The 11,970-nt window shown below is 41.0% G+C and overlaps 1 protein-coding gene across 1 annotated transcript in view; it reads left to right on the top strand.

The window, feature by feature from the left end:
* Window positions 1-730: 730 nt before the first annotated feature.
* Window positions 731-11,970, top strand: part of FAM241A (family with sequence similarity 241 member A) — a 42,164-nt gene continuing 30,924 nt past the window's right edge. Inside the window, exon 1 of the mRNA XM_055435106.2 lies at window positions 731-1,034. Coding sequence (XP_055291081.1) covers window positions 873-1,034 — 162 coding nt within the window. The 5' untranslated portion in view covers window positions 731-872. The remainder of the gene's footprint in view (window positions 1,035-11,970) is intronic.

Here is an 11,970-nt window from a genome sequence, read left to right as displayed (position 1 = left end):
GCTTTCTTCACAGTCCAGCTCTCACATCCATACATGACCACGGGAAAAACCATAGCCTTGACTAGATGGATCTTTGTTGGCAAAGTAATGTCACTGCTTTTTAATATACTATCTAGGTTGGTCATAACTTTTCTTCAAGCAGCAAGTGTCTTTTAATTTCCTGGCTGCAATCACCATCTGCAGTGACTTTGGAGCCCAAAAAAATAACGTCTGACACTGTTTCCACTGTTTCCCCATCTATTTTCCATGAAGTGATGGGACCAGTAGTGCCAGGCCAACCCAGAGGGGTCTCGTTGGAGTGTCTGTGTGTGTTTCCCTTTCTCTCACACACACACCGCAACACACGCTGTCCTCCCCCCTCACAAACGCATACATCCCGTCTTTCACACTTCTCTCACACAGTCCGTGTCTAGGAGGCTCTCACACGGTCTCTCCTATGCACACACACTGATTTACACAGTCTCTCACGGTTGTTGTACTGCACTCATACACAAAATTTCTCTCGCATGGTCTCTCACAGTCTCTCATATACAGCTCCTCTCTCTCGCACACAGTGTCACACACACAGAGAGGCTTTTAACGTACAGAGTCTCACACAAACTGCCTGTCACACTGGCACGCGCGCTCGCGCCGCTTGGCCCCGCCCTCCGCGGCCCCGCCCCCGGGCGGGCTCCGCCCCGGCGGCTGAGGGCGGGGCGAGCCCGCGAATCTAGGGGCCGAGCCTGGCTGGTGCTGGTGGCGCCCCGGCCGGCGGGGCGCGCTCTCGAGGCGCCTGTCAGTGGCGAGCGCGGACGCTCGTACGGCGGCCCTCGGGCATTCGGGCGCTGCCTCCAGCTTGGCAGGCGTCCCGGGCGGCAGAAGTCGGCGGCGGGATGTGCTCGGCCGGGCAGCTGCTAGGCGGCGGCGGCGGCGGCGGCGGGGAGCGCGACGAAGACCGAGACGCGCCGGCGGAGCGAGCGGCGGCGGGGACCGAGCCGGCGTCCGGGGCGAGCCCGCGGCGGCGCGGGAGGCGGCCGCAGGAGGAGCGGGAGCAGGTGAGCCGGGCGCGGCGGCGCGGTCCGGCCGGTTTCCCGAGCCCCACGCGGCGGCGCGGGGAGGCGGCCCCGCGGGAGGGCGGCGCCCGGGCGGCGGGCGGCTCGGGGAGCGGGGCTCCGCGGCGCTCGGGGGCGCCGACCAGCTGGCCCCGAGAGCGGTTGCCGGCGCGGCCGGCGCGGGCCGCGGGGTCGCGAGCCGAGGGCCGGCCCGGAGTCGCGTGCCTGGGTGAGCGCCGCCCTTTCCCACCCGTCTGGCGGAGAGGATTCTCAGGCCAGAGCCCAGGGCTCTCGGAAGCGCCCTCCATAACGGCCACTTCTCCGAAAGCCTTCCGTGTACGCACTCTTCCACTTGGAGTCGGTTCCCCGGGGCTGTGCCTTAGGGGCCAGCGAGTCCCCTCCCGCCTTCCATCTTGGCGTTTCTGAGCACACCTCGCGCCTCTGTACGGCGGGGCTGTATTTCTGTAGCCTGCCGTCAGTGTCTGAAGGCATGTTGGGAGCGAGTATTACGATGGATGTCTTGACGGGGACTCTCCCAGAGCAAGTTTTTCACAGGAACAGAAAGATCTGAACTTCATTGAAAAACTGAAAAAGCCAGAAAATTGCTTTCAGTTGTTACCAAAGGGGGAAAAAGCATGCGTCCAGCCGTAATAAAGGAAAGAGAAGTTGGGCAATTTTTGAAACTCTGAATTTGCTAAATAAAATATGGTGATAATAGGCATTATAGCATGTATCTTGACAATTAGGCAAGACGTTTAATGAAAGAAATTGAATTACCCCACATAGTGGGATGAAATTTTCACCATCAAATACAGTAGACCTTCAGAAATACCCGAGATTAGCTTACCCTCAGAATCCCATTAAAGCGCAAGAAATAAAATTATCGTTTGCCTTTATTACAGGGTATACTGTTGAGATCAGTTGATACCTGTCTCCTCTCATTATCCTTCAGCATCTTTTTGTCACATTTCACAAACTCCAACATCACTAAATGCATTAATAGGTAATTTCTGTGCCTTGTGTTTAGGAAACAGAAATAACCGTGTGGCGGGCACAGAATATGCCTTAGCATTAGGTTTGCTCACTATGTGGAAGTGTAATTTTTCATTCTTTTGACAATATAGATGGTAACTGAAGCATGTAATTGGTAGCTATGAGATTTTCCTGACTAGTTTCCTAATGGTTTTCCCCCATTAACTGTAGCATGACTCAGTAGCTAAAGGAATGTCTTCTCTTACTTTAGTTGTTCAACTGGCAAAGTGAAGAAAACAGCAACAGAAATTCCCTGGGGCGGGGGAAATATATTTGAACTGAAGGTCCAGAAGTAATTTTCAAGTGGTTGTAAGGGAGTATGTAAAATACTTCATCTAAACTTTTGTGGATTTTTCAGCAGCAGCAGCTCTGGTCTTAACAGAATTGCTTATGGTACACAAGAAGGGATGAAAGAGAAAAAGAATGAAACATATACCCTAGAAAACAGATATACTTTGCATACCTGCCTCTATCATTGTGTATCATGGAGATTTATTTCCCTATACTCCTGTGAAAACGTTATCATTTTATTTTTATCATGATTTATTTATGTACTCTAAACCCACATACACAATACTTGAAAATTACACCTGAGATATGCATTCCCTCCTAATAATATATATGCACTGAAGAACTTCTCATAAGTCAGTCAAAAATAAACAAGAAATTGATACAACCCAACCCGTTGATATAAGAAACAAGCTTTTGTGATAAATCGCTTCTTGGTAATGAAAAGTGTTAGTCTCAGTCGTGTCCAGCTCTTTGCAACCCCATGGGCTGTATCCTGACGGGCTCCTCTGTCCATGGAATTCTCCAGGCAAGAATACTAGAGTGGGTTGCCATTCCCTTCTCCAGAGGATCTTCCCAACCTAAGGACGGAAGTCTCCTGGTCTCCTACATTGCAGGTGGATTTTTTGCCATCTGCGCTATCAGGGAAACAATAAATGTAGCTTTTTTCAAGTGCTGAAAATGAAATTTAAAATTTATATGCACAAGACTTGGTAGCAGCGGCTGCAGTAATAGCGGAGGCTCCCTTATATTTGGACCAGGGTTTGGGTGGTGTGTTCTTGAATGCAGTAGCTCCAGAAGGCACTTGACTTTTGCTCCTCCAGCTCTGTCAAAGATTTTTGTCAGCCCCTAATTTTCTGTATTAAATCCCTTTCTATCTCTAGTTCTTTCACAGTTTGCCCTTACCTGATAATTTGATGAGGCAGGTTTCTTCCTTTGGCTGTTTCCCAGGCCAAAGTCTCCTCCACATAACATCTTTCCCGTCACTTTTTCTTTACATTGTTGACTCAGAAGCTCTTGCCCTTCCTTCAGCCTGGAGGGCTCTGACATCAGCTTTGATTATACCAAATGTATCTTTGGCCCATTGTTATTATGATACCAGATAAAAATGGTATTTATTTCATGTAGTACCAAAATACTGGTATTTATATAGGTGTTTTCTCAATAACTAAGATCTTGTCAGCATTTTTTTTTTCAATTTATCCTTAAATCCTACTCCATCTGAGAGAAAAACTAAGGTCCCTCTGTCTTTCTGACCTGAATCTTTCCAGGTAGGATGGTTGACAAGGCAGCCTGTGTCCTAGGAAAGGAGGACTTGAAAGACTGGACGAGGTTCCCCAGATGAAGGAACTGTGTCAAGTCTGAAGTAGGAGTTTGGCCTCAGAGAGAAAAGCCAGGAGACAGGCAAAATGCCCAAGGAACTGAAGGGACAGGACATAGCTATCCCGAATGTGTGTTGGTAACTGTGTGCATGAGAGATGATCAAAATATGTTCTGACTCTGAATGCCAGGTCCCTTAGAGTCTCTGCCCTGCTGTATGCCTAGAAGGTTAAAGTCTCCAGTCCTTTTATTACATTTATGTATGTAACGTGAGTGGCATCCACTCAGACGTGGCATTCAGCACCTGAATCACCTAAGATGTCCCTGCCATCTTAGAGTATAGAAAGGTACTGCTTATTCTTGGATTGACTTTAGAATCATTATTTCTAGCTTTAAAGTCTTTATGATTATGTGTTATGTACTTTGGAAAATATAGAAATATAGAACAATATAAAGAGAAGAAGAGCATTTGAAATCTCAGTAACATTGTGCTATAAAATATGAAATATTTGGTGTTACTGCGTTCATATATCTGTGTGTATGTGTGTATATACACACATTTTCTAACAGGTTTTAATGTAATATTTGAATGTGGTATCTTGTTTTATCTACTTAGGCTTGTTGTGCCATTTTCCAGTTTTATCAAAAATTCTTTGCAAAAATTATTTTTAGGGCTGCTTAATTGTCATTCCCTTAATACTACATATTTAATTTGCTTCCAACTTTCTTTTGTAGACAATACTGTAGTAAAAAAACTTATAAAGTTCTACCTTGTTGTCACAGTTCCTCACAGTTCTATTAGAATACATTTCTGGAAGTGGAAGGCCTAGGTCAGTAAGTCAGACTCTTTGAAGTGTCTTGAAACATCCTAAAGAATTACATTCAGGAAAGCCTGCACCAGTGTACACTTCTGGCATTAGTATGTAAGAGTGTCAGTTAGAAGCCATCCGTGTCAGCAATAGTTTAATTGGTAGATTACTCTTTGCCAGTTTAGTAGGCAAAAATTATCTTATTGTCATAAGATATTGCTAGAGAGGTTTACTAAACCATTCATACATTTACTGAGCATCTGCATTTTTTCCCTCGATTTTAAAAGTGCTATTCATTTATTTTTGGCTGCGCGGGGTCTTCAGAGCTGCACACCAGCTTCAGCAGTTGTGGCCCCCAGGCTCAGCTGCCCTGCAGCAGGTGCCCTCCTACCCCACCAGGGACTGAATTCGTAGTCCCCTGCTTCGGCAGGCAGATGCATAACCACTGGACCACCAGGGAAGTTCTGTATTTCTTTTTAATCATTCTCTTTGACCATTTTTTTCTTCTGGCATTATTATAAGATATTAATGCCATATTTCACATTGCTTATAATTATTTTCCCTGCTTGCTATTTGCTTTATAATTTTGTGATGTTTTTGGTTTAGAAATGCTTTAAATTTTTATTCACCAAAGGAATACTTTTGGTAATTTAATACACACATCTTACACCCTCACACATGCACACATACACACACATATATTTATATATATTTCTTTAGGACATTCTTTCTAATCCTACAGTTAATTAAAATATCCACCAATGTTTCCTTTATGTGTATGTTTATAGTTTAATTTTATTTTTTTATTCTCTATATTTAATCTCTTTACAATGACTTCATGTATTGTGAGAGGTATGGAGCTAATCTTTTTTTCCCCCTAATCACTGAGTAATCCACTTTCTCTTTGAGTTCACAATCCTTTATAGTAGTTATAAATACTGAAATAAGCTTTTACATTTTTCTGTTGGCATTCTGAAAGGGATTTCTTTGTCCACATCATATTTTTGCTGCTGGTTTTAGCTATTGGTTTTTATATATTTAGTTTTAAACTAGCTACCTTTCTGAATTCTTTTATTAATTCACGTTTTAAGAGAGTGTTCGGGGGATGAGCATTTTTTATATTATTTATTTATTCGGCTGCTCTGGGTCTCAGCTGTGGCGTGTGGGATCTTCTGTCTTCGTTGCGGCACGTGGGCTCTTCAGTTGTGGCAGGTCAGCTCTGAGTTGCAGCGTGTGGCATCTGACAAAGAGTCAAACCTGGGCCCCATACGTTCAGAGTGTGGAGTCTTGGCCATGGGATCATCAGAGAAGTTCCTATTAATTCTAACACTAATGTATACTAATATCTCTTAGACTTCTGGGTATATAATCATCCATTCTATAGATAAGGTTGATTTTGCTTTCTTTCAGATGGTAATGCTTTATTTCTGCTTCTTGCCTTTTGCACTCCTGGAACTTTCAGATAAGTGTTGGCTTATAGATATTTAAATAAATAAAGGAAGGAACGTGCATAATAGCATTTATCAAAGAATGTTGCACAACATCATCTGTTTAAAAAAAAAAGTGGCAGCAGCAGAAAGCCTTATACCTGCTCTTTGATCTGTCATTAAAGTTTGATTTGCAGTACATATTCTAGATCCAGAATACCTCGGTTTGAATCCTTACTCTGCTACTTACTAACTGTAACTTTGGGCAAGTTAATTGACCTCTTTGGCCCTCAGTTTCTTCATCTGTCTAAAGGGGAACATAGTTGTATCAACCTCACAAAATTGTTATATGTATATATATATATGCATGTATATACGTAATACATGTAGAATGTTAGAGTAGTATCTAGCATATAATAAGCATGTAAGGGTTAGCTTTTAGACCTAATTTTCAACTAGAACCCTTACTAAAAAGAAATCTGAGAAATGTTATTTGTAAGTTTTGCACACTCCACGGTTAGAAAGCAACCCTAGGAAGTAGGAGGAATAGAACAGTGGTCCTCAGCTTTAATGTGCAGACAAAGCATCTCTTGTTAAATACAGGTTACAATTTCGTTGTTCTGGGGTGAGGCCTAAGACTTTGCATCTCTCACAAGCTCTTAAAGTGAGGCTGATGCTATGCCCATGGACCACACTTTGAGTGGCAGGAATAATAAGCATGCCAACCCGCCATACTTTCCCTTCAACATAGTATCAGTAATAGAAATGTATGGAAGTTATTTTACTATTTCCCTAGAAGGGTATATTTGAACTCTAGGCAAAGTATAAGAAGCCCACAAGCCTTGGTTCCCCAGGCCAAGTGATCTGCTCTCAGTCTTAAAACTGTCTCATACTAGAGCACACCAGAACCCAGGTCTCCAAACTCCAGAGCCGGTTTTGGTTTTGTTTTCAGAAATAAGAGCCTTCACCCATGATGGAAGAACAGTCTGATAAATCTGCTGCCCCCCTTTAGAGTGTATAGTTCAAAAATAGATATCTGTTTGTACCCACTTCCTTTCACATCTTTTAAAAGCAGTCTGCAAACAATACTGTAGCAAGTTCTTGAGTTTAGATGAATTTGGCCCTAACTGTAATCTCTTTACAATGGGCATCTAGTCACTACAGTAACTCCCAGAATAATTTTGTATATGGTAGATATTTTGTTCATTTTTGTCAGTATTCAAGAATGGAACCTCTAAATCAATGGCTCTTAGGGCAGTTAGACTCACAAGGGACACTTGGCAATGTCTCAAGACACGTTTGAATGTTAAGACTGAAGAGGTGTAGTACCATTGGCGTCTAATAAGAAGGGTCCAGGGATCCTGCTGAACAGCCTGTAATGCACAGAACAGTCGCCTACAGCAAAGCATTGTCTGACCCAAAATGTCACTGGTGCTCAAATTGAGAAACTCTGCTCAAAATGAATTAGGGTTACAGTGATTTGAGTTGTCGAGAATACTCTACTGATAAGATACTCCAGTGGATACATAATATATTTTCTTGACACCTACATTCCAAACAGGTAGTCTCCCAACAGATCTTTTCTTGCATCTTTTCTTCAAGCAACTCCTTATATGCAACTTTCTCCAGTTTTCTTTCCCTCTCTGTTGGAGGATGAAGGGAACAAAACGTGCCCACCAAACTAAGAAGGTATCTATAGAGACTGAAAAAAACAAGGCAGGCAGTTCCATGTCATCAGTGGATCACTATATTATAGGGTAACTTGCTCCCAGGGTGGGATTGAGGAGACAGTTATGGGAGCATTTGCAGCTGCACGCCACACTGCCACGGGGCCATTGAGACAATTTTACAGTTAACCTAGGGTATGGGGGTCCATGCTTGGAAGCAGGAAGTGCCTTCCTAAGTCAGTATTTATGAATAGATAACTAGTCTTGTGGACACAGGGAATAAGTCAGTGAAGGTTTTCATCATTGTTTGGGGACTGCAGAGCAAAAGGGCAGCCTGGCCCTAATGATTATTAAACAATGCTGATTAGCTCCAAAGCCCTTGACAACAGAGAAATGACTTACTGCACAGTACAGTCCTGGGTGGGGTCAGCACAACAGGAGGAACCCTGTGGGCCCAAAATGGAGTCAGTTATGCCAGCAGCCACATACTCTCATGTTCTTTTTCTGCCCTTCTCTGCTACTGCTGCTGCTGCTGCTGCTAAGTCGCTTCAGTCATGTCCGACTCTGTGCGACCCCATAGACGGCAGCCCACCGGGCTCCCCCATCTCTGGGATTCTCCAGGCAAGAACACTGGAGCGGGCTGCCATTTCCTTCTCCATCTACCCATCTCTTTTTTGTCTCTCCTTATGGAGTTCACATTCTCCCATTGTCTTATGCTTCCTCACCTCCCATCTTAGCCACTTTCTCTTCATTTCCATACCCTTTCTCCACCTACTGCCTCCTCTCTTCTATAGAAGCTGACATTACAGAGCAGTGGAAAAGGTATTGGAGTGTGACTGTTGTCAGTTTGAGTCTTGGCTTTACTGCTTTATTGGATTTATCATCCTAATAACTTAATCCCTCAGAGACTCAGTTTCCTCATGTGATTGGTATAATTCTGTGCACTTAAAGTTCTTACGAGGGTTCAGGAACATTTTGTGTTATGAAAGACCTACCGTATAGTAGGCCCTCAATGAATACTAGCTACCTGTTTTACCCTCATCTTCTCTCTCATCTTCTTTCTCTGGTTCTCTTCTTTTTCTTCTTATTTAACCATATCATAGAACTGTATTTTTAGTCTCTGCGATTCTCAGATTTATATAATAAGTATTATTTATTGAATAAAGTATTAAGATTTCCTAATCTGAAAATCAGAGAAGTATTTCATATTTCTTTTTTAAAAAGCAGATTATGTTGCTTTTTGTATAGATCTCTAGTTTGATTTTTTTTTTTTTTTCTTGTTGTGGATGTCTGATCCTTGATGGGAAAAATGCCCACCCTCCACTGTTCATGTTATTCTCAATTTACTGATCAGGAAAAGTGGCAAAACAAGGCTAAAAGGAAAAGCCAAAAGTAGTGCTATGATATTAACCTTGCACTGAGACCTAAGTAGAAACTATATCTTTTTTTCATATTTCCTTTAAGCCTTAGCCACACTGTCTTTAATTTCTGTGATCTCCAGAGTCATAGTCTTATCTTGCAGTAACAGCCACATATCTTCAAAAAACTTTTGAGTCTCTACTAGTCAGGTTTTGGTTCCTTAAGAGTGTGGTGTGTGTGTTTAGGGGAATTAACAAGATAATCAAAGGGTAGTTTCATTTGGACAGAGAAACTGAATTTCTAATTAAGTTAATGCAAAAGATACTTTGTGTCTTCTGATCTAATTTTTCCCTCATCCAGGGGGATTTTTGTTTTTTGTTTTTCTATTTAACATCATTGGCAGCTATGCCTTGTCTTGGCTTAGGAAGAGGAAATGGTTGGCTTTATTTATTGCTGCTGTTTTCTTATGGCAAGAACTAGAGCTTATCTGATCAAAGGGAAAGCATGGTCCAAATGTTTTGAACTTTATGGAAAACGAAGGATAAAAGTATTATTAATACTTTATATCTAAACACAGTGTTAAGCAAATTAAGTTTCCATTTGTGGTTTTTACTATATTCATTTGATATAATTTTTTCTAACATTGGTGAGTTTTTTTAATTCCCTCTTCCAATTAATCCAAAAAATTTGATTTTTGTCTTTTATCCTCTTTTACTGGGATGTGTGCAGACCACCTACAGAGGCAGGGAATTTAAGTTTCATTTCCCATGACTGGAAAATTTCATCAGTTTGATTGAATTCAGAATTCCTTATTCCATGGTTTTCAGAGATAATCAAATCTAACAGAAGCTGTTGTCATGCCACAAATTGAGAATTAAGAAAAAAGTCATTTTTAAGGAAAAATGTTTGATTTTGGCTTCTTTAAATAAGCAAACTATTCCATCTGAGGTAGCAGCCAGCATACTTCCCTATATGTACAAGGTGCTCAATAATGTCACCAGAAACTTCATTTCTTTAAAAAAAATTGATTTCAGGGAAAGTGCAAAAGGTAGAAATTTTTAACCTGCAGCTTGAATCAGTCATACTCTTCAGTTCATGGCCTGTTATTATCTATCATTAGTTCATTCACAACATTAACTTTAATTGATTTATTTTTTATTTAATTTACTTCTTCATTGCAAAACTGTTTGTTCTCTTCCACTGCAGTAGGCAACTCTTCTAATATGCTTGGTAGGTATGGCTGAAATTGTGTGTATATTTTTTAATACTTGGTTTCATTTGTCTAAGTTTGTAACTATGATTTTAAATACTGAATTCTATTGGTTAAAATGACAAAGCAAATTTTAGTATTTCTCCATTTATAATAATTTCAAAAACTAATTCAAGAACTAGCTGATATTCTCAATGATTTGTATCCATCCTCCCAAATGGATACAAAAAAAAACGTTTTTCTCCTTTATTGGTTATATGTAGTTTAGTGTAAGATAAGTGTAAATAAATGTTAAAATTTTGCATTTAATTTAAAAGTGACAAATTATAAATATAATAATAAACATGTTATAAATTATATATGCTGCAGCTAGGTGAAGCTTTATATACTTAGTAAAATTTTATATTTAACATGTTGTTTTTGTACAGTTTGTAGGCAATAAAACCTGCAGCGACATTTAGTATCCAGTAAGGAGGAAAACATGTCCAGCCTCACTGGAAATAAAAGAAATGCAAATTAAAACTATTAGGAACAATGTTTCACCTATCAAGTTGATAATTTTAAAAATGCATAATGTAGATTTAAAGAAATAGTTTATGAAGTAACAATACACTGAAGTTAGAAGTAAAATTGATTTGGTCTTTCTGGAAGGAAATCTGGTATGAAACCTCACGGGTTTGATCTACTGCTGTTGCCTCCCACTTTAAAGGTGTAAACACTGCAGAACAGGGAGGCTAAGTAATATTGTGAGAGTATCACAGCTAGTACACTGCAGAGTTAAAATTCAAACCCATGCTAAGTAACTATCAAGCTAGTGTTGGTTCATGAAGTTAATTTAGTGAATTGTGACTAGGCTAGGATAGGACAGAATCATTAGAATGTTTTACATGTGGTATGAATGTCATTTTGTGGAACTTTAGTTTATGTGTATTGGGTCAAGAAATGTATCTCTTATTGTGGATCACAGTCAAAATCACTGCACTAGCCCAGACAGCTCAGTTCTGTCTCAAAGCCTCTTGCCTGGGTTCTTTTCCCTAGATATTCCTTTTCCAAATCTTCATATCATTGGCTTAACTATAACCTCTTTGAGATCTCAGCTCTGTCTAATGTATAGAAAGAACCTCCAGTCCAATCCATCTTCCTCTCTGCCATTACTCTGTTTTATTTTACCCATTGCTTTCATACTACTTGAGATTATTTTATTTGTTAATATATTTATTCTCTGCAGCTTCCCACTCTCCCCTTCACAGGCTCACACAGGAAACATCATCTCCATGAGAGCAGAAATTGCATATGGCAAATGCTTCAGACAATTATTTTGGCATCTGTGAGGTAGTATAGAGTCTATAAAATTTTCTATCTAAAATGACACTGCTGGTATAAACGCAACTGATGTTTTTGTTGAAGCAGTGTTGCTTCCCAGGAGAAACTTTCATAACAAAAATTAGTTTTGAAGAGAGAGAGAACTTTTTGTATAACAGGAACATACTCTATTGTCAGAATCAACAGAAAGGAAATGAATGATGTTAACTGTGCATTGAGCTAAGTTCAGTTCAGTCACTCAATCGTGTCCAACTCTTTGCAACCCCGTGGATTGCAGCACGCCAGGCCTCCCTGTCCATCACCAACTCCCAGAGTTTACTCAAACTCATGTCCATTGAGTCGGTGATGCCATCCAACCATCTCATCCTCTGTCGTCTCCTTCTCTTCCCACCTTCAATCTTTCCCAGCATCAGGGTCTTTTCCAATAAGTCAGTTCTTCGCATCAGGTGGCCAAAGTATTGGAGTTTCAGCTTCAGCATCAGTCCTTACAGTGAGTATTCAGGA

Source organism: Moschus berezovskii, chromosome 5 (genome assembly GCF_049115385.1).
Source record: "Moschus berezovskii isolate FMDL1 chromosome 5, NW_MosBer_1.0, whole genome shotgun sequence".
NCBI lineage: Eukaryota > Metazoa > Chordata > Mammalia > Artiodactyla > Moschidae > Moschus > Moschus berezovskii.
The sequence above is the reverse complement of the archived record's forward strand: the minus strand, read 5'-3'. Positions and strand labels throughout refer to the sequence as shown.